At 31.2% G+C, this 22,402-nt stretch overlaps 2 protein-coding genes across 2 annotated transcripts; one reads left to right on the top strand and one right to left on the bottom strand.

The window, feature by feature from the left end:
* Positions 1 to 1,335: 1,335 nt before the first annotated feature.
* On the bottom strand, positions 1,336 to 22,395 carry Nlp (Nucleoplasmin). Its single transcript, XM_075291551.1, has 3 exons — positions 22,227 to 22,395; positions 21,893 to 22,035; positions 1,336 to 2,623 (listed from the first exon to the last, which is right to left on the bottom strand). The coding sequence occupies exons 1-3, from the start codon at positions 22,246 to 22,248 to the stop codon at positions 2,315 to 2,317; spliced, it is 474 nt and encodes a 157-aa protein (XP_075147666.1). The 5' UTR covers positions 22,249 to 22,395; the 3' UTR covers positions 1,336 to 2,314.
* Positions 7,840 to 15,225, top strand: LOC142221746 (sodium-independent sulfate anion transporter). Its single transcript, XM_075291539.1, has 8 exons — positions 7,840 to 8,086; positions 12,736 to 13,035; positions 13,120 to 13,344; positions 13,594 to 13,709; positions 13,774 to 14,077; positions 14,146 to 14,448; positions 14,511 to 14,830; positions 14,901 to 15,225. The coding sequence occupies exons 1-8, from the start codon at positions 8,017 to 8,019 to the stop codon at positions 15,114 to 15,116; spliced, it is 1,854 nt and encodes a 617-aa protein (XP_075147654.1). The 5' UTR covers positions 7,840 to 8,016; the 3' UTR covers positions 15,117 to 15,225.
* Positions 22,396 to 22,402: the final 7 nt, after the last annotated feature.

The following is a 22,402-nucleotide window of genomic DNA, read 5'->3' as shown; positions in this document are numbered from 1 at the left end:
TAAAACCCCCATCCTATGGCGGAGGGTTTAATAAAATGAATTCTATTGTTTTGTTTTCAAAAATGTATGCTACTTCAATTTTTTTCAATCTACTCCACTTTTTTCCAAAATCTACTTCACTCAATTTTTCACTAGCGGCAGCACTGGGAAGCACGCTCAAAAACAAACCCAGCCAAATACATTCAAATCGATGATTTGAGTTTGGCAAAGGAAAAGATATATGCTGGCAAATTTGTTTAGGCAGTAGCCGACTATCAAACCCTTTTTCGGGAGGCTCAAGTGTAGTTCACTTTGGTTTGAGTGAATTCCCCGAATTTATTCTGATAATTGGTTGATAGTTTTGCTGCAAGTAGAGGATGCTGATGAGGAATGTCGTAATTCCGAAACAGCTGTACATCCAACCATCTTGCAGTCTATAGGGCTTTGCCCAAATAATTTTTTTCTATAGATAATTTTGTCAAAATTTTTTTTCTTAGAAAATTTTGTCAAAATTTTTTTCTTAGAAAATTTTGTCAAATTTTTTTTCTTAGAAAATTTTGTTAAAATTTTTTTTCTTAGAAAATTTTGTCAAATTTTTTTTCTATAGAAAATTTTGTTAAAAATGTTTTTTCTATCGAATTTTTGTCAAAATTTTATTTCTATAGAAAATTTTGTACAAAATTTTATTTCTATAGAAAAAATGGTCAAAGTTTTATTTCTATAGAAAATTTTGTCAGTTTTATTTCTATAGAAAATTTTGTCAGTTTTGTTTCTATAGAAAAATTTTTTATAGAATTTTTGTCAAAATTTTTTTCTATAGAAAATTTTGTCAAATTTTTTTTCTATAGAAAATTTTGTCAAAATTTTTTTTTCTATAGAAAGTTGTGACAAAAATTTTTTTCTATCGAATTTTTGTCAAAATTTTATTTCTATAGAAAATTTTGTCAACATTTTATTTATATAGAAAAGTGGCCCGAGTTCATGTGGCCCTTGGTTGGCAGCAAATTGAACACACATCACAGTTAGGTGGGAATTATGACGACTGAACTTACCTGTTCTTAGTTGGGCCCAAAACTGTATATAGTGGGAGGTTCCTTTCCTCTGGTGCTATAGTTGGGTGATCGAGCTCCGAGAACAGCATTAACCTCGTAGCTTCTCACCATTTCAGACCAGTTGATACTGCTTTGAGAACATGTAATTATGTCTACGTACAGACAGAGGAATTCCCACGACGGAGGGTCTTTGTACCTGATTGACCCGATGAGTCCAACTGCCACGTTGTTTCGTGTATGTTGCGCCACCAATGTGTTTGAAGATTTCCAACTAAGTTTTTTTGTTGTTAATGAAATGCTTGCATTTGTTTTTTTTTTTTGTTTTTATTTTCAAGATTTATTTTGGATTTCTTTTCGTATAATGGAATTTTTCTTCTTATTTAGCCTTATGGATAAAGTTAAGTAAGAAATGAAAATTTTACATAGCATTTTATAAAAATGTATGATATTTTGTTTTGTGTGTGTGTATTTTTTATTTTAGTATGAATTATTTGATTGTATAAAAATGCCTATAGAATTGTCATTGACATAGGGCTACAGATTTCTTTTTCTAATCTGTACCAACATGCACTAAAGCGTCACACTCAAAACTCTTGATTTTTGTTTTTTGCTTTGTTTTCTAACTTTTCTCAAATATTACCTGAATAATTTCAATTTTATAATTTCGCTTCACCTTTACTTCACTACGTTTTGCATCTTTAGTATGTGGTATTGTTGTTATACATATATGCTGTGGATGTTATATATGTGTGTGTGTAATTTAATGTTAAGTAACTGATTTATTTTGGGAGCTGATTAAGGAAGAGGAGACTCGGTTTTCAATACAATTTCAAATATTGTAAATATAAATAAAATTAATTTTTCAAATTATTAAGATTATAAAATAAACAATAGTCCCTTAAAACAATGTCTGAAGAAATAAAAAAATAAAACACAGGAACCAAGGAACTAAAGTCCACTACAACTGCCTGTATACCACCCAAAACACACCTCAACATTATTGCCATCATTAGAGCAATTCAATGTTATTGCTATCAAATGGATGTAGTGCTGAAGTGGGAGGGTCGTTGGGGCAGCCTCCTTAAAATTATAGTTGCTTAGTAGTATGTTGATATTATAGACAGCTTTATCAACAAAGAATTTATGGGTAGTTGAATTGTGATTTTCTCTTTTTACAAATAATTTTCTTTTGGATTGTTTTAATATGTTGTTTTTTTTTTTGTTTTGTTGTTGTTGTTGTTTCATAAAAAGAAGAGAGGTAGTACTGGCTGGTCTTATGCTATTTATTTCTTCTTATTTTTGGCATTTTTGCCATCGGCATTATTTTCCATTTTTTGTTTCTTTTTTTGTGGTTGTGCCTCATCCTCTTCCTCTTCACCATCATCTTCTTCGTCGGTCTCATCATCATCCATATCTACTACTTCCACTTCATCTTTAATATTTTGACCGTGGATATAGACGGGACCATTACCCTTGATCAATTTGAATGTAGCAGATGTTTCGTAGAATTCAATGTCTGGATTGACGGCACGTGTTTCACCCGCCTTCAACACGGCAATAGGAATTTTCAAATTGTCTTTGACAGTATGAACCTGTAAATAAAACAAAAAAGATACAACATTAATTTTTTGCTGCTGATAAAGAAATCAATTAAAACACACCGGTATAGCAAGAAGCATTTACATTAAAGGGTTGCTCGTGTTTTTTAGTCATATTTCTATAAGCCATAAGCCCAGGGATTTGGCGCCAACTGATATTCTAATATCCCCAATATTTGTGTATGGCATTCTAATCACATTTTTTTCAGAAAATTTGTTGTAACTTGTGGAAAGAACAATTAGCTGGCGGTATATGAACTTCACTCTTTTCATTGAGTTCAATTCTAGTTTTAGCTCACACAGTTGGTAGATTTCTACCAAAAATGTTAGATTTTTTAATGTTTTGTAGATTAGTAGAATTCTTGACGATTTGATAGATTTTGCAAAATATTTATCTCCTACTAAGAAGTACTTCAAAAAATTTTTCAAAATAAAATGTTGACAAAATTTTCTATAAAAAATGTTCTATAGAAATAAAATGTTGATAAAACTTTCTATAGAAATAAGATTTCGACAAAATTTCCTATAGAAATAAAATGTTCACCAAATTTTCATAGAACGAAAAATTCAAAAAATAAAATAGTTCAACAATTTTCCGTTGAAATAAAAAATTTTAACAAAATTTACTATAGAAAAATTAAATTATGAAAAAATTTCTATAGAAAAATAAAATTTTAACAAAATTTTCTATAGAAAATTTTTTTTTTACAAAATTTTTACATTTTTTTTTTTTGAAATAACATTTTGAGAAAATTTTCTATAAAAATAAAATTTTGAGAGAATTTTCTATAGAAATAAAACTTTGACAGTTTTCTATAAAAATAAAATTTTGACATATTTTCTTTAGAAATAAAATTTATACAAAATTTTATATAGAAATAAAATTTATACAAAATTTTCTATAGAAATAAAATTTTGAGAAAATTTTCTATAGAAATAAAATTTTGACTAAATTTTCTATAGAAATAAAATTTTGAGAAAATTTTCTATAGAAATAAAATTTTGACATAATTTTCTATAGAAATAAAATTTTGACAAAATTTTCTATAGAAATAAAATTTTGACTAAATTTTCTATAGAAATAAAATTTTGACAACATTTTCTATAGAAATAAAATTTTGAGAAAATTTTCTATAGAAATAAAATTTTGACAAAATTTTTTATAGAAATAAAATTTTGAGAAAATTTTCTATAGAAATAAAAATTTGAAAACATTTTCTATGGAAATACAATTTTGACAAAATTTTCTTTTTATTGAAATAAAATTTTGACAAAATTTCCTATAGAAATAAAATTTTGACAAAATTTTCTTTCTATAGAAATAAAATTTTGACAAAATTTTCTATAGAAATAAACTTTTGACATAATTTTCTATAGAAATAAAATTTTGAGAAAATTTTCTATGGAAATAAAATTTTGACAAAATTTCTATAGAAAATAACATTTTTACAAAATTTTCTATAGAAAATAAAATGTTGACAAAATTTTCTATAGAAATAAAATGTTGACAAAATTTTCTATTGAAATAAAATTGTGACAAAATTTTCTATATAAATAAAATTTTGACAAAATTTTCTTTAGAAATAAATCTTTAACAAAATTTTCTATAGAAATAAAATTTCGACGAAATTTTCTATAGAAATAAAGTTTGGACGAAATTTTCTATAGAAATAAACTTTAGACTAAATTTTTTATAGAAATAAAATTTTGAAAAAATTTTCTATAGAAATAAAATTTTGACAAAATTTTTTATAGAAATAAAATTTTGACAAAATTTTTTATAGAAATAAAATTTTGACAAAATTTTCTACAGAAATAAAATTTTGACAACATTTTCTATAGAAATAAAATTTTGACAAAATTGTCTATAGAAATAAAATTTTGACGAAATTTACTATAGAAATCAAGTTTTGATTTCTATTGAAATTAAAATTGATTTGAATGAAATTTATAAAAATTTAATTTTCTATAGAGACTTTCGAAGTCCATTGTAAATTCTCCCTTTTTGTAGAAGTCACAACTTCCCTTTGTAGGTGAAAGCTAAAATCGTTAAAACATGTAAATCTTCGATACATTTACAACTCAAGGAAAATTTTTATACACTCAAACATTGTGTTACTATTGGGGTAGATAACATAATTGCAAATATTGAATTAAACTTCTAATATAAAACTAGAAAGCATTTATTTGTATGGCAACAACCAAAATTTGATCAAAAACTTCAACATGAGATGTTTTCTTTTTCCAGAAATTTGATTGTTTTTGGCTAGAGTGACAAACGTGACGGTCATTCAATTTGTGGCGGTAGGCCGAAACTAATATAGAACTATTAATACACCAAAATTATATTAGTGATTTATTAGCCAATGGATTTTAATATTGACGATAGCTCCATTAGTGAAAGCTGTAGGGTGTTTTAAACAATTTTTTTATTCAGACCTCCGATACATGAAGGATTGAGGCATTTTTTAAGATATAGATGTCAAATACAATGTTACTATCTTGTTTGATTTTGGCAAAAAAAAAGGATGTCTATTAAATTATAACTACATTATTAAATATTATAAAAAACTGTTACGGCACCATAATAAATAATAATATAGATAAAATGATTGCAATATTATTGTATCTATTATGTTTAGGACTCGCTTCATTATATATATAGAACAGGGTGAAAGATATTACAACTATATATTGAAGTATTAAGTTGTATACACTCCAATTTAATCCCGATCCAATTGAAATAGTCGCATTGAAATTTTATACAATGTCCATCGGAAATATAATGAATTTTTTATCTGTGTTTACTGTAGATTTTTTAGATGATTAGTTTCCTATTTAAAACACAACGTTTATCGATAACCTATTTTCATAGTAAATATTGAAAGTTTTGTGCCGTTTTTACTCGGATATAGGAAAGGGGTAAGGGATGTCGGTTTTTCCTATACAAATAAAGAATTGGAACAACAATCATAGGATGCAATAATTAAACACTAAAACTATTACCAAATAAATCTTTAGATTTAACACTTTAAAGTAAAAGGGGTGGACACTAGGCTGCATATCAACCTTGTTAAAAATAAAAAAAAACTCATTTTAGAATGTAAAATTTGTAGTCAACTCAACATAGCTTCGGTTCCCTGAAGCCGAAGACGAGGTTCTGCAACAAAATTTATTAGAATCTGGCAACTTTAAGAATACCAAAAGAAAACACATGATCAGTGTTGTCAGTATTTTTCTGGATCTTGTCACCAAATAAAATTTTCTATAGAAATAACATTTTGACAAAATTTTCTATAGAAATAAAATTTTGACAAAATTTTCTATAGAAATAAAATTTTGACAAAATTTTCTATAGAATTCAAATTGTGGCAAAATCTTCTATAGAAATAAAATTTTAATAAAATTTTCTATAGAAATAAAATTTTGACAAAATTTCCTACAGAAATAAAATTTTGACAAAATTTTCTTTCTATAGAAATAAAATTTTGACAAAATTTTCTATAGAAATAACATTTTGACAAAATTTTCTATAGTAATCCAATTTTGGCTAAAAACGAAATAGAATTTTGACAAAATTTCCTGTAGAAAAAACATTTTAAAATATTTCTCGAAAAAATTCCAAATTTAAGGAAATTCCCCACCAAATCCCCTGGTCCCCAACTCAAAAATTTCGTCCCCATTCACGAAGAAATATCCCCAATTTGGGGGGAAATCTCCAATACTGGCAACACGGCACATGATTGCACTTGAGCTCGACCGAAGATTCGGCTTCGACCATGAATCGATAATCGGCCTTCGGAGTCAAAAGGCCGAAGGCTTTTGTCCCAGTATCGTCAGTCATATGAGAAGAACACGAATCCTTGGCCAATAAAATTGAGAAGAGTAAAAAACGCATTTAGAGAAACAAACGGACTCGTATTTTATGGAACCTTCTAGGCTACGCAGCGGTAACACATTTGAATATTGGAAGATTTCTTCTTTCTCAAAATTTAAGAGCAGCTGTCATTAAATATTTAAGCTCCCCGCCGACAACGTTGACAGGGAACAATTGTTCAGTGCAGTGGGACATTTTTTCCGAACGAAGATCGAGGTTGCGTGGAGAAACTGTACAAAAAGTCTTTTTTGTCATATTATATCAAACTAAGTTTTAAAAGAATGTTATAAGACTTGGACTGAATTACTTTTTATTCTAGTTTTTTTGCCTCCTTTATTCAAAACAATATACCAATATTGAAGTAAAACACTCCAATTTGTGAAAAATATTCGCTTTCAGCTTCGCCCGATTATTGATTTTTTGCCGGACAATGCCTTTAGCTTCGGCCAAAAAACCCTTCGGTTGGGCTCTAGTTTCAAACAAGAAACAAATATCTTTCTTCCTTGTGCAAAAAATATCTATTACAGGTAATGGCATTTTTGTCCAAACTTTCCGTTGAGTAACTTTCCAAAAACCGGCAAATTTCAGGTACTTTTCCATTTGAAACAGGTACTTTTCCATTTGAAACAAAAAATGATAGCAATTTAAAGCGAAAACAACATCTAATCAATTCATTTTTAATTTAAGTCGATCTATTCCACAATGGCATCACAATATTTTAGAGAGTACATACGACACAGATATAAATAAACCACAAAAAGACAGCATGTGACAAAGAATTCTAGTCCCATAAACGTATTATCACTATTTATATCAAGAGCATTTTATTAAGACTTCTTTAATTACCATGGTGGACATAAGACAGCTAATCTAGAAGGGGAATCCAAAGATATGGCCACATATAACGTAATTGTGTGTTGGCAGTAAACGAAAGGTGTCACCACATTGTCACAAAATAGAGGTAGAAAAACCTTTATAGCGCAATCTCAGCTAGCGCCATAGACAACAATAAGAAAAACCTTAAACAAAATTTCTTATCACTAAGAATGACAACAATTAGCCGAATCGAGCACATAATGACAAAACAAAAATTATCAAAAATGACACTGGAGCGGGCTGAGCTGACAGGCTTGGTGATCAAGATGATGATAAAATGATATGTTTACCTCAACGTTTAGCCCTCTTGTTGAGAATGTGTGAGCTCTCAAAGAACGCTGAAATATTTGTTAGCTGTCGAAAGATCTATGCTCGCATAGCTCGCAGGCAAACTAAGCGGAGATTACCAAAACAAATATAACACATGTCGTCCATAGCTACAGTCTACAGTCTGTGGTTAGCATTCTCTCATAGAAAATAAATGAAGTCGTTATCATCAGAAATTTCATGCATTCATTTACTTTTGAAACGTGTTACTGAACGGACGGTAGTATTGTCGCTACTTTGTACCTTTAGCCCAAATCCTATAGCAAGTGTTCAATAGGCTCCTATATCCTTAATAATAAGCGGGCGAATGCAACCGAAATCATCTCTCCAAGTGGACGAAGAAAATTGTTTTATACAAAAAATGACAGATATCGAAGGTGTGTGTATAAATGTGAAATTTTACATTATTACAATATATTGCCGAGGCTTATCAAAAAGGAAGACCTTATAAACAAAATTCAAGTTCAATGTGAATAAAAGTAAAAAAAAAAATAATGACAAAAAGTAACACCGTTAAAAACGTGATTAAATTATTTAATTTCTATTATTCCTTCTACTTTATATCACAATCAATTATGTGTGTGAAATGGTTACACAGAAATTAACAAGCAAAACATTTCGAGTTGTTGTTGCCGAACACACGACGACGTCCGGGTTAGTCCGTCATACAAGGCAACTAAAATTCGGCGTGAATACCGGAAGATACGAATCTATTTTTTTTTTGCTATTAATACAAACAAATTTGTAGAAGCCTTCATGATGGACTATACTAACATTTGCTTTAATTTCAAGCGATAATCTCTGACACATTGGCAGGCTGTCAACTAAAGAAATTTATTTTCATTTTGAAGAGATTGAAAATGATATTCTAGCCTAATGCAATATACCGGCAATTCCATGCATTTTTGACTTGCTGTGAATATTTCATTCTAAATCTTTCAATGATAAGGGATTGTTTGTTTTTCTCAATATAAAATAAATTCAAAATAATATGGAAATGTTGTTATTATAATAATATAGTATGCCTCGGGTCGATATTCAATTACGCTATGCTGAAACCAAATTCATTTTGTTGATATTTTAAAAGGGCTCATGACATTTATTATAAAGTATTATCTACAAAATGATTTTTTGTGTTTAAAAAAAACTATTTTCCCTTATCCCCTTCGTGACAAAATATATACATGTACATACTACTATTTTAGTTATTTTAGAACATGTAGTTAACAAAAAAAAAATCTATATGAAAGTAAAACTTGAACATTCATAAATTTTTATGTGAAAAAAAAATTTTTGTTAATATGCAGTGCCCCTCATAAGTATTGGCACAGCACCCTAAATCACAGAGTGGGGGGACGAGGCCATCATGGTGACGCCCCCTTCGGAAGGGGCGGGAAAGTTGGCGATGGGATCGTTCGTACAAAAAAAAAAAAAAAACAATCGACTCAGAACCACCTCCTGAGTCAGTTTAGCCCTTGGTGTCCGTCCGAATACATGGTAAGGCGTATTTGTTTTTCGCAATATTTAGGCTACTATTATTACCCGATTTTGATGAAATGTATTACAATGTTGATGGAAGAATGGGGGAATATAGACTGCTTGATGGTGTTATGAAACAAAAAGGAGTGCCCAAAAACTACCTGTGCCAATACTTTTGTTCCTCAAAAAATGTGCCTTGTTTTAATTTTTTATAATTTAAATATTGAAAGAACATTTTTTTTCTAAAATAAAAAATGATCTATATTCTTAATGCAGTTACAATCCAAATTAAAATATTTTTTAATTTAAAATATTGGTTTTAAACAACATTTTTTGGTGTGCCAATACTTATGTGAGTCACTGTATGTAAGTAGTATTTTAATATTCAATTCTATGACAGCATGAGAGAATTTTTTGTTAGATTTTAAAGAAGTTATTTAAACGTGGCGCTGTTAGATCTTTTACCATAAAAACATTTCACATTTGAATCAAATTTTACATTTTTTTATTAATTATTCAAACATCGTCTTTCAACTTTTCAAAGTTTGAATTATTTACTTCCAACAGGTTATTTGAAACGGCCATTGTCATGTTACACAGCCAGGCTTTAACTGTCATTTAAGAAAAAGTAAAAGTAAATATTTAAAAAAAAAAAAATATTTTCCATGCTGGAAAGTTTAAGTGAAAATTTGTTCCAGTTAATTTCCTGAGATGTGAGTATATAGGAAAGATTACTTACTCATCCATTGTGCCAACTGACTCTAGTAATAGATCAAATAACACGCAAACGAGTGTTGTAAAGATTACAATATTATCTATAGGTACATTCAAGTACTTATTCCTCATTGATTGATTTTTCATTGTCCGACAAATATCACAGTAACAATTTGATATTACTAGAGTACACAAAGTAATAAATAATAAAGTCAGAAATTAGAAAAATTACAAAGGCTTTGATGTAGTTGCGATAATCATCAAGCTAATATGATATGGTCAGGTCCTTGCATTTGTAAGAAGTGCCCTTGTATCGCATTTGACGATTGGTTAAAAATTTAGATATGTTCCCGAATATGAACAAGTATATACGGCCGTAAGTTCGACCAGACCGAATCTTATATACCCTCCACCATGGATTGCGTAGAAACCTCTACGAAAGACTGTCATGCACAACCGAATTACTTGGTTGTGGTAATACTAAACGATGGCAAGGTATCTTAAAACTTCTTAACATAGTCTTCTAAATTGTAAGTTGGTCCATACTGGATATATATTAGACAAAAAAGGCCGATTAAATACCTATGTAATTCAGTTCTTGATCGGTATATATAGGGGAGACTATAAATAATTACGAACCGATATAAGCTGTTGCGTCGCAATTAGAGAGCCTGAGGTGAAATAAGGGGGTCGATTTATATAGGGGGGGAGCCACCGTGGTGCAATGGTTAGCATGCATGCCCGCCTTGCTAACCATTGCAATGGATAGCATTCAATGGTTAGCATGCCCGCCTTGCATACACAAGGTCGTGGGTTCGATTTCTGCTTCGACCGAACACCAAAAAGTTTTTCAGCGGTGGATTATCCCACCTCAGTAATGCTGGTGACATTTCTGATCTTCAAATCTTCTCTATGTGGTTTCACTGCAATGTGGAACGCCGTTCGGACTCGGCTATAAATAGGAGGTCCCTTGTCATTGAGCTTAACATGGAATCGGGCAGCACTCAGTGATAAGAGAGAAGTTCACCAATGGACTGAATAGTCTAAGTGAGCCTGATACATCGGGCTGCCACCTAACCTAACCTATATGGGGGCTATATACAATTATGAACCGATTTGGACCAATTTTTGCATGGGTGTTAGAGGCGATATGATAACACAACATACAACAGTTCAACCCGATCGGATGAAATTTGCTTCTCCAAGAAGATCCGGAGGTCAAATCTGGGAATGGGTTTAACTGGAGGGCCACCGTGGTGCAATGGTTAGCATGCCCGCATTGCATACGCAAGGTCGTGGGCTCGATTCCTGCTTCGACCGAACACCAAAAAGTTTTTCAGCGGTGGATTATCTAAGTGAGCCTGATACATCGGGCTGCCACGTAACCTAACCTAACCGTACATGGTGGCTATATATATTTATGGACCGAATTGACCAATTTTTGCATGGAGGTTGGAGGCCATATATAAACACAACATACCGAATTTCAACAGGATCGGATGAAATTTGTTCCTCCAAGAGGCTTTGGAAGTCAAATCTGGGGATCGGACTATATGGGGACTCTATATAATTATGGACCTATATGGACCAATTTTAGCGTGAATGTTGGAGACCGTATACTAACACCACGTACCAAGTTTCAACCGGATCTGATGAAATTTGCTTCTCTAATAGGCTCCGCAAGCCAAATCTGGGGGTCCGTTTATATGGGGGCTATATATAATTATGGACCTACATGGACCAATTTTAGCGTGAATGTTAGATACCGTATACTAGCACCACGTACCAAGTTTCAACCGGATCGAAAGAAATTTGCTTCTCTAATAGGCTCCGCAAGTCAAATCTGGGGGTCCGTTTATATGGGGGCTATACGTATTGCAAATGGTCCGATATGGCCCATTTGAAATACCACAGATTAGGTTGTAAAGGATGACATCAATTTTTGTGTTGAAATTGATGTCCATTTAGACCAGTATAGGTCCATTGTGATTCCTTCGAGGGTCTTCGAGCAATAGTTCGATGTGTTACAAACGGAATGACAAAGTTAATATACCCCCTATCCCAACCCATCCACCAGCCTCCGTGGTGCAATGTTTAGCATGCCCGCCTTGCATAAACAAGATCGTGGGTTCGATTCCTGCTTCGACCTAACACCAAAAAGTTTTTCAGCGGTGGATTATCCCACCTCAGTAATGCTGGTGACATTTCTGAGGGTTTCAAAGCTTCTCTAAGTGGTTTCACTGCAATGTGGAACGCCGTTCGGACTCGGCTATAAAAAGGAGGTCCCTTGTCATTGAGGTTAACATGGAATCGGGCAGCACTCAGTGAGATAAGTTCACCAATGTGGTATTACAATCGACTGAATAGTCTAAGTGAGCCTGATACATTGGGCTGCTACCTAACCTAACCTATCACAACCTACCCCCCATCCTATGGTGGAGAGTATAAAAAAGGGATAAAAAATTGATAATCATTCATGCCCTATAACCACGTATGAAAATTGTAAATATATATTGAACAGAATCATTTAATAACAAAATAATAAAAAAATATTTAAGTATTTGAGTAGATGCCTAATATCTTACAACTTTAAACTTTATGAAACAGAATAATTATGCATCAGGTTTGGAAGATGGCGATTAATAAGTAAGGGTCACAACCATTTTTGTGAAAATCGGGTGGTACGTACAAAAGGGAGTTATATAGTTTTAAATTTTTTTTTTTAATTTTATTATTTGGTTTAGTATATTTCAATCTTTTATTTTCTCTGATTTTATTATCTCACAACTTTTAAAAATATCGTGCAAACATTTTTCTTTCTCTCTCCCTATAGATAATCTGTATCATGAAAATTTACCAAATATATGTCAAATAGCTAAAAATCGTAGCAAAAAGTGCTGCGAACCGGCGACATTCAAACAATTTTTCCCCATATTTAGTTGGCTACCTAAGTATAATGGTCAATTTCTATTGGCCGATTGTGTAGCAGGTCTAACAGTTGGTCTTACAGCAATACCTCAAGCAATAGCCTATGCATCGGTAGCAGGTCTACCAACACAATATGGATTATATTCAGCATTTATGGGTTGTTTTGTGTACATCTTATTTGGTACATGCAAGGACATTACAGTAGGTAAGTACGTGTTAATGAAGGAAATTAATTTGTTATTAATGACGAGTGTTTTTGTTTTTTGTTTTGTTGCTTCATGTACAAAAGGACCAACCGCTATTATGGCTTTGATGGTACAGGCCCATGTCACAGGCAGTCCGGATTATGCTGTTTTATCTTGTTTTCTTTCTGGTTGTGTTATTTTTATTTTAGGCCTATTTAATCTGGGTGTTTTGGTAAGATTTATCTCTATACCAGTGACTACAGGATTTACCACAGCTGCAGCGATGACCATAGCTAGTGGTCAAATAAATAATTTGTTTGGCATTAAGAGTAAGTTTTTGCGAAATAATTAATTAATTAACACTAGATATTTCCATGGAATATTCAGTGTAATTAAAAGTTAAATTTGTGCCAAAGAAAGGCCACCCGAAACCTCGAATTTGTAAATCGAATTAAAAAAAATATGAGCTAGTCCCTATTTTGTAAATTAAAAAAAAAAAATGCCTTGAAGAAAACGAATTTTCAAAAACCACAATTTGATATTTCAATATTTCTACATTTATTTATCTACTCTTCCAGGTTCATCCAATGAATTTTTGGAATCATGGGAAACTTTTTTCGGCCACATAACAGAAACAAAACGTAACGATGCTATTCTAGGTGTAGCTACTCTAATCGTACTACTACTAATGAGGGTAAGATTCGACATCCAATGTAAATCATTGAAAATTAAATCTAGCATTTTTCTTTGCCATTTAGAAAATTAAAGATTTACCCTTGTCCTGTAAAATGCTAACGAAATATATATCGCTGTCTCGAAATGCATTGGCTGTTATTATTGGTATTGTACTATGCTATTGTCTCAGTCAGGATGATTTGCTGCCATTTAGGGCTAGTGGAGAAATAACTAGAGGTATACCACCATTCAAGCCTCCTCCATTTAGTACAACAGTGAATGGAACTACAATAGAATTTAATGAAATGATTTCAAATTTGGGTGCATCATTGGCTTCGATACCCTTAATTTCCATATTGGAAAGTATAGCCATAGCGAAGGCCTTTTGTAAGTACCAAGATCAAATTGAAAAAAAAAAAAAAAATATGCCTATTGAATTTTTTTCCAAATTTTAGCAAAAGGAAAAATTGTTGATGCCTCTCAGGAAATGGTAGCTTTGGGTCTATGCAATATTTTTAGTAGCTTTTTCTCTTCTATGCCCATAACGGGCTCATTTACCCGAACTTCCATAAATCATTCAAGTGGTGTAAAAACTCCTTTGGGAGGAGCTGTAACAGGAGCTTTGGTTTTAATGGCCCTTGCATTTCTAACTACAACATTCTCTTATATACCCAAAGCCACATTGGCTGCCATTATTATATCGGCCATGATATTTATGATAGAATATGATCGTATCATTGAAATCTGGAGATCAAAAAGTAAGTTTACCCCAATAAAATAGATTCCATTTCAAATATTTTATATTGACAATTGTTTTTAGAACTGGATATTGTACCATTTTTGGCCACAGCCCTTATGTGTCTATTTTGGAGTTTGGAATATGGCATGGTTTGTGGTATAATTATCAATGCCTGCTTCATTCTTTACAAAAGTGCACGACCAAAAATCCTTATAACAGTGGAAAAAATAAATGCAGTTCCATTGGGCCTAGTGCAAGTGCAAGAAAATCTTTGTTATTCTTCAGCTGAATATCTAAAATCGAAAGTTGTGAAATTTGTAACAACTCAAGGAGATAATAGCATCAAAATGATTATTATCAAAGGTGATGAAATAACCAATATAGACTCTACAGTGGCTATGGTAAGTTGACGATGTCTATATTGCTTCCCAAAAATTTATACAAAAAATATCATTATCATATTATTTTCAGAATATTATTTCTTTAAAAGAAGATCTTTGTTTACTCGATTGCACACTGGTATGCTGGAATTGGAATTATGAAGCTGCTGGTGTTATTTGTCGCTTACACCCAAAAGATCGATCCCTGTTTAAATTTGGAAAATCTATATCAGAAATTGTTGCCGAAGTTTCTCAGGCTCTATTGCAATCAGACATGACGAGTATGTCTCCTGAGCAGAACGTTTAGTAGGCACATGACGATATTTAATGTATTGTAAATTTACGTTCCATTTCATTGTTATAAAGAAAAGACTGCAAAATATGTCCAATAAATTCCTTTTTTTTTAATAAAGTAATTAATTATTTATACAAAATAAAATTGTCTATGGTAGAAACGAAAAACGTTAAGGGTATGATCACACTAGGGCAATAGTTGGCCAAAAATGAGAGTCAAAATTTTTTTTTACAGACGAAACTCTATACCATATATCTATCATGGATTACAATCATGGTTCAAATACCTACATAACAAAATTACCATCATATTCTAAATGATTTCGTCCGATCCAGATGAAATTTAGTACGCGATCTTAATGCAAAAATTGGTTCATATCTATCCATAATTATATACAGCCCCATATAAACCGATCCCTAGGTTTGACTTCTTTGAGAAGCAAATTTCATTCGATCCGGTTTAAATTTGATATGAGAAGCATTGGATGCTTCTAAGCAATTCCAACCTACTTTCCAAACTTATCTCTAACTATGCCATGTCCAATGTTTTGGTTATTATCTGGTAATCAATTAAAAAAAAAACAATGATTCATAACTGCAAGTCTTGTTTTTGGTATTCTACCAAGTTTTGCCAACAAGTTATGGGTTATTTAGTAGAGGTGCGCCTAAATGTCACATGACCATTTAAGCACAGCGGACCCATTACAAATTAAAACTCGTCTCTTGGCTCATCTATAATGTATTTATATACATGATCACTAAAGCCATACATTTAGAAACGTTTTCAAACATGACCACTAATTCTTGTGCCTTCGGAGGGCTTTGGGAAAGGGAGTAAAATCTGTGGAATATAATTTGAAATATGTTATTAAGGACTGGGTTTTACGTTTCGAGCAACTTTCCCCTTTGCCCACTTTCAGTGACTATATCTCACTTCCTCATAGGTTAGCCTACTGACGAAAAATATCAACCATCAAAGGCGCTGGAAGTCCATTGAGAAAACCAAGCAACATTTGTGGAAGCGTTGGTATCTGGAATACCTGAATTGTCTGCAAGCAAATCCAAAACGGCTTACTACAGAACGAGAAGGAAAAGTTGGTGACTTTGTCCTTATAATATATGAGAGATATGCACCCACCCAGGGGCTACTTGGTAGTATTCAAACTATTCATCCAGGTCCAGGCGGTCATGTTCGTGTTTTTTCCCTTCTTACAAAAGGAGAAATTCTTCCCACAGGCACTCAATCACGGGACGGGTACATAATTGAGCCTTCCTCTTCATCAGCATAAGCATGATGTCTCTTCCAGTCAGGCTGTAAGTCAGAGAGCAGCCAAGTCTAAAGACTATATCAAAAATACTCTCACCGCACGGCATACTTCATTTCATGTCTGGTTTGAAGAGCAGATTTTGTGTTAATACCAACACTATTGGCATTTAAGTGGACACCAAATTTATTTATTTATTTATTTATTTATATAAAAATTCTGTAATACAAAGTCAATAGAGCCCTTTAAAAATATATTACATCATAACAAAAATACTGAGCAATCGATATAATGTAAATAAGTTAATATATTAAACTAAGAAGTAACTGATTTTATTGGCTCCCCAGCCGCAAGAGTAGTAGTGATTATTTAAATAGCTATGAAATAAGTGGAAATTGGTCCCATATACAATGCAAATCAACATAAAATCAATAACTTTAAAATACATAGGAGCTTCATAGAATATACAAAGTGTGTATGCAATAGATGAGATGTAAATCGTCCAAGAACCTTACAGTTTAGTTTGCACTAGCCATATATTCCATGAGTTTGAGATGAAATGCGTTATTGCAATGAGAAAAAATGCGTAGTTTTAGAGGCAATCGATTCCAACACCGATCTATTCTAACCACAAAAGATCTAGCATAAATATTCCTCCTTATACGAGTAATAAATATCATTTCTATTAAATAAAATAAATAAATAATAAATAATATTTCAAATAGAATGTGAAAAGGTAAAAACAGAAACACAAGTCTTAAGGTCTAGAAGTGTGGATGATGTTATAAAACAATAGGAGATTGTGATAATCAACAAATCTCCTAAGCGAACATCCAAGAAATCGTACTACATATGCAGAAATGGAATTTCTACGCCTTACATTATATACAAAGCGTACAATCACATTGACAATGCGCCTCAAAATGTTGCAAGATAGTATCAGAAACAATTTCTAGCCCATATAATACTTGGGACATCAATAGAGCATGAGCCAATTTAATTTTAACCGGAAGAGGCAAAAATAAGTTGGTCCCATAAATCCTGCGTAATGTCCCCCAAACTTTACCTGATACGGAATCGATATGATATTGAAATGAAAGATCAGTATCAATTATTACACCCAAGCAACGATGCCTATCCACAATCCTTAAATAAAATGGGAAATATATTGAATTCCCAATGTATTTGCTTCATCACCAATCTTCAAATATTTGTATTATTGTTTCTTTCATTTAGTATAAGAGAAAAGTATAACGCAATCTCTTATACTAATTACAGCTATACCCACGGTTGCCATTTTGGTCCAATTGGACCAAAATTTGTCCAAAAAAATTATTAAATTTTAAGTTTAGTCCGATGGTCGGACCAAATGGAATTTGGTTGATTTTGGTCCATTTTCGTCAAATCGGTAATTTTCCAAAATTTTTAAAATTTTGACAAAATTTTCTGTAGGTTAGGTTAGGTGGCAGCCTAGGGATGCCAGATTTTAAAGAGGCAAAAAGAGCACATTCAGCTTATAAAAAGAGCACATACGAAAGGAATAGAGCACACTTTTTCAAATAAAAGAAAATCATTTAATTTAATTGAAATATAATTCATTTAAACAAAGCAAAAAGGTACATACCATAAACATAAAATAAGTCACTTTCAACTCATGCTAATTTTCTTACAATACTTTGTAAGTCATTTTTTGGTGTTTTTGTGAAAAACGTTATTGAAGAAGTTTGTTTACATTTAGAACAGAGTACAAAGTGAAGAAGCAACATCGGCATGCTCTTCTACGACTCTGATATATAAAGTAACACACTATTTAATTAGAAAATAACGGCTAAGAAAATCTCTTAGTGCGACATTTACATATTTTCAGTTTACTTTTACCATTTGATTAATATTTGTTGTGATGCAGAAAAAAGAGCACTTTCGCGTGCTCTTTTGGCCTGTCTTGTTTTAAGAGCACATTTTGTAAAAAAGAGCACATGTGCTCTTTAAAAGTGCACGTCTGGCATCCCTATGGCAGCCCGATGTACCAGGCTCACTTAGACTTCACAGTCCATTGTGATACCACAATGGCGAACTTCTCTCTTATCACTGATTGCTGCCCGATTCCATGATAAGCTCAATGACAAGGGACCTCCTTTTTATAGCCGAGTCCGAACTTTCTTTCTATAGAAATAAAATTTATAGCCAAAAATTAATTTTAAAACAATTTTGTATAGATACAAAATTATGCAAAATTTTGCAATAACTTTCTATGGAAATAAAATTTGGACAAAATTTTCTATAGAAATAAAAGTTTGACAAAATTGTCTATAGAAATAAAAGTTTGACAAAATTTTCTATAGAAATAAAATTTTGACAAAACTTTCTATAGAAATAAAATGTTGACAAAATTTTCTATAGAAATAAAATTTTAACAAAATTTTCGATAGAAATAAAATTTTGACAAAATTTTCTATAGAAATAAAAGTTTGACAAAATTTTCTATAGAAATAAAATTTTGATAAAATTTTCTATAGAAATAAAATTTTGACAAAATTTTCTATAGAAATAAAATTTTGACAAAATTTTCTATAGAAATAAAATTTTGCCGAAATTTTCTATAGAAATAAAATGTTGACAAAATTTTCTATAGAAATAAAATTTTGCCGAAATTTTCTATAGAAATAAAATGTTGACAAAATTTTCTATAGAAATAAAATGTTGACCAAATTTTCTAAAGAAATAAAATTTTGACAACATTTTCTATAGAAATAAAATTTTGACAAAATTTTCTATAGAAATAAAAGTTTGACAAAATTTTCTATAGAAATAAAATTTTGACAAAATTTTCTATTGAAATAAAATTTTGACAAAATTTTCTATAGAAATAAAATTTTGACAAAATTTTCTATAGAAATAAAATTTTGACAAAATTTTCTATAGAAATAAAATTTTGACAAAATTTTCTATAGAAATAAAATTTTGACAAAATTTTCTATAGAAATAAAATTTTGACAAAATTTTCTACAGAAATAAAATTTTGACATAATTTTCTATAGCAATAAAATTTTGACAAAATTTTCTATAGAAATAAAATTTTGACAAAATTTTCTATAGAAATAAAATTTTGACAAAATAGAAATAAAATTTGGACATTTTCTATAGAAATAAATATAAATAAAAATTTTTAATAAAAATAAAAATTTTACAAAATTTTCTATAGAAGTAAAATTTTATAAAATTTTAATTTTTAAATTATATTAATATAATTTGAAAAAGTGGTACGAATTTTGGTTCAATTTTGAAAAAATTTTGGTCCAAAATAAAAATCCATTGTGGCAACACTGGCTATTCCTACAATCATTTATCTCAGCTCTTTTTCTATTTCTTAACAACGGGAATTACATTATCATTATATGCTCCCAGAAATGAAAAGTTTCTAAAGATTTTTTTTATTGCTACGAGAGATTTTATTTTTCAAGCTGTAACATTGCTTTTTGTTTTTATTCTTTCTGAATCTTAATCTTTAATTTTCTTGTCATCATTTACATAGTTTTTTGCAGCTTCGTTTATTTTGGGATATAACTGTACATTAGAAGTGAACGTTTTTCAATTTATTGAGACAATACAATAAGCCAAACTAGGCCAATAATAGTGTACTGTCACTTTAGTAAATCTTAATTCTATACATCACTAGAAAAATACTAAATTCAGATATATACATACTAATTCAATTGATATTATTATTAATATGGCCAACTATGGCCATTTATTTATTTATATGGCTTAAGGTTCGAACGTCAACTATATATCCCTATTAATGGGACCATTGGCTACCCATAAGCATTATAAATTATTCATTTTGGAATCTAAGCAACAATTTATTCCTGAACTGAACAACAGTGAAATTTAAATTCTCGACAAAGCATTGCATATCCTGGCTATGGATACCACAAATGATCTCTCAAATGTAGAACAATGAATAAATGGTATAATAACTTGAGAGTTCCGTACTGAATGTGAGAAAACACGTTGTATATGTCAATAACATCTAACAACCATGAAAAAATGGTTCATATCGGTACGTAATTATAGATGGAATAAATATTGGAATTTCAAGAGTCTATATAACTCGATGAGGAACGAATGTGACTTATATAGGTATTTAACCAGTTTTTTTTTATCTAACATATACTCTATATGGACTAACTCACAATTTAGAAGATAATATTAAGCACAACCCAAGTAATTCGATTGTGGATGACAAGTCTTGTAGAACTTTGTACGCAAGCCATGATGGAGGGTGCCTGCCCTAACTATCTTACTTATATACTTGTTTTTATTTAGTCTTCTTATGTTTACATTACATTTTCTTCGCCATTTTAAAATAGAAGAGCCAAAATGAAAAAAAGCCAGCAGTTCGACAAAGAGCCAAATTGGCTCTTTAGAGCTAGTAAGGGCCACGCTGATTGTAATATCCGTTAGAGTAGTTCATCGTAATGCCCTAAATCGTCCACTCAAAAGTTTTGAATTGCTTAAATAAATTGGAAAAAAACTTGAAAGATGTGAAAGGGAATACGAAGGAGAACATAAAAGTTCTCTATTTTCTTCCAAGTTCTCTGAATTGTAAAACAACGTTTAACCCCGATGAACTATCTGTGTAATCTATCTATGGTTGGTTCTAATGCAACAAATTTTTATTTGACCTTTTAACATTTGAATTAAAAAGATTTTGGGTTTGATTTAAGAGGACACTTTTTTGAAAAATAAATCCTATATTTTCCAAAAAATATCCAATTTTTATGACACCTAGTACAAATTTTGGCTAAATTACCATTTATTCGAGATTGATAGCAGCGTAGCTGTAATGTGTCCTTCTGTTGTAATCAACGACCACATGACACGCGTCACTTGTTCGGTTATCCCGCATAATCACACGGTTACAACAACAACCACGCTGCATACATTGCGTTGTCGATACAAGGAGTCTCTCCCTATCATAGGACTTCAATCCCTACATTGGAGCATGACGTCTGGAAAGGCAGTGTCATTTTGCAATTGCAAATTTGCTCTTGACCTTGAATTTTAGCCATATGAGGGCAAAAGAAATATACGGACGCAGCATTGTAAATAATTTTAATTTGAAACGAATCAAGTAAATAAAAAAATCGCCTTCTTAGTATTGTCCAATGTCAGCCTGCACCCCCAATATAGATCATGGGTCTTTTGTCTTTAGAAATATATTTTTCTCCCTCTTTATTGCCGGTTCACTTGGTAGTGGTAATGAAAGTGATATACAGAAGACATATTAATGACGCGTTTTTTTTTGCACTCATGTGTTTGGATGGTATGGTGTATGGTAGCCGACAATGGTAGACACAAACAACTTTAATATCAAAAAGAAACAGCAACATACATAAAAGAGAGGTTAACCCAACCACGATTTAAACAAAAAAAATTATGTATGTACATTTAAAAATTATTAGGAATATATTCCATAAAATGTTTGCCTATTAATGCTCTATATAAGTCGTCTATTGCTTACCTCAACAACATTGAATTCATCTTCTTTGGCTTCGGCACCCAAAAGAATTTGTCTAATGATCAATTTTTGACCGCGGGGGAAATCTTCATCGTTTGACAAAACTTCCCATTCGACTGTGCTGCCTTCACCGGACAATGTAACACCTAGGTGGGGTCAAAAGATCTTGTATTAATACTGTTTTAGCACAATTAAAGGCAATTCAAAATGGTGCAATGTTTTTTTTTCTCCCAGACTACCGCCATTTTTGGCAAGTATTTTTCATTGCGAAATTCGTGTATATCTTTGCCAATATATAAACCATTGAATTGCATAAAGTCTAGATTTTTATATTTACCATAGAATGATTCGTCAGACATTGTTATTTGTTGGATTCCTTTGGATTAAAATATTACAAAACTGGTATTCACGCGTCAATCTTTCGGGTACTAGCACAGAAAATCGAAATTCTTGCCGATGAAGCCGGTAAGGAAGGAGTAAAGCGAAATTGAAAAAATTATTGCGTTTCACGCG

This window comes from Haematobia irritans, chromosome 1 (genome assembly GCF_050003625.1).
Source record: "Haematobia irritans isolate KBUSLIRL chromosome 1, ASM5000362v1, whole genome shotgun sequence".
In the NCBI taxonomy this organism is placed as follows: domain Eukaryota; kingdom Metazoa; phylum Arthropoda; class Insecta; order Diptera; family Muscidae; genus Haematobia; species Haematobia irritans.
The sequence above is the reverse complement of the archived record's forward strand: the minus strand, read 5'-3'. Positions and strand labels throughout refer to the sequence as shown.

What these genes read in the sequence shown, in the direction of transcription:
- LOC142221746 (XM_075291539.1), top strand. Translation starts at nt 8,017, where the DNA reads ATGCAACCGAAATCATCTCTCCAAGTGGACGAAGAAAATTGTTTTATA. An exon ending in TGAAATCTGGAGATCAAAAA is followed by an intron (nt 14,449 to 14,510) that starts GTAAGTTTACCC and finishes AATTGTTTTTAG; the next exon opens with AACTGGATATTGTACCATTT. An exon ending in TAGACTCTACAGTGGCTATG is followed by an intron (nt 14,831 to 14,900) that starts GTAAGTTGACGA and finishes TATTATTTTCAG; the next exon opens with AATATTATTTCTTTAAAAGA.
- Nlp (XM_075291551.1), bottom strand. Translation starts at nt 22,248, where the DNA reads ATGTCTGACGAATCATTCTATG. An exon ending in GTCTGACGAATCATTCTATG is followed by an intron (nt 22,036 to 22,226) that starts GTAAATATAAAA and finishes GACCCCACCTAG; the next exon opens with GTGTTACATTGTCCGGTGAA. An exon ending in ATGAATTCAATGTTGTTGAG is followed by an intron (nt 2,624 to 21,892) that starts GTAAGCAATAGA and finishes TTTTATTTACAG; the next exon opens with GTTCATACTGTCAAAGACAA.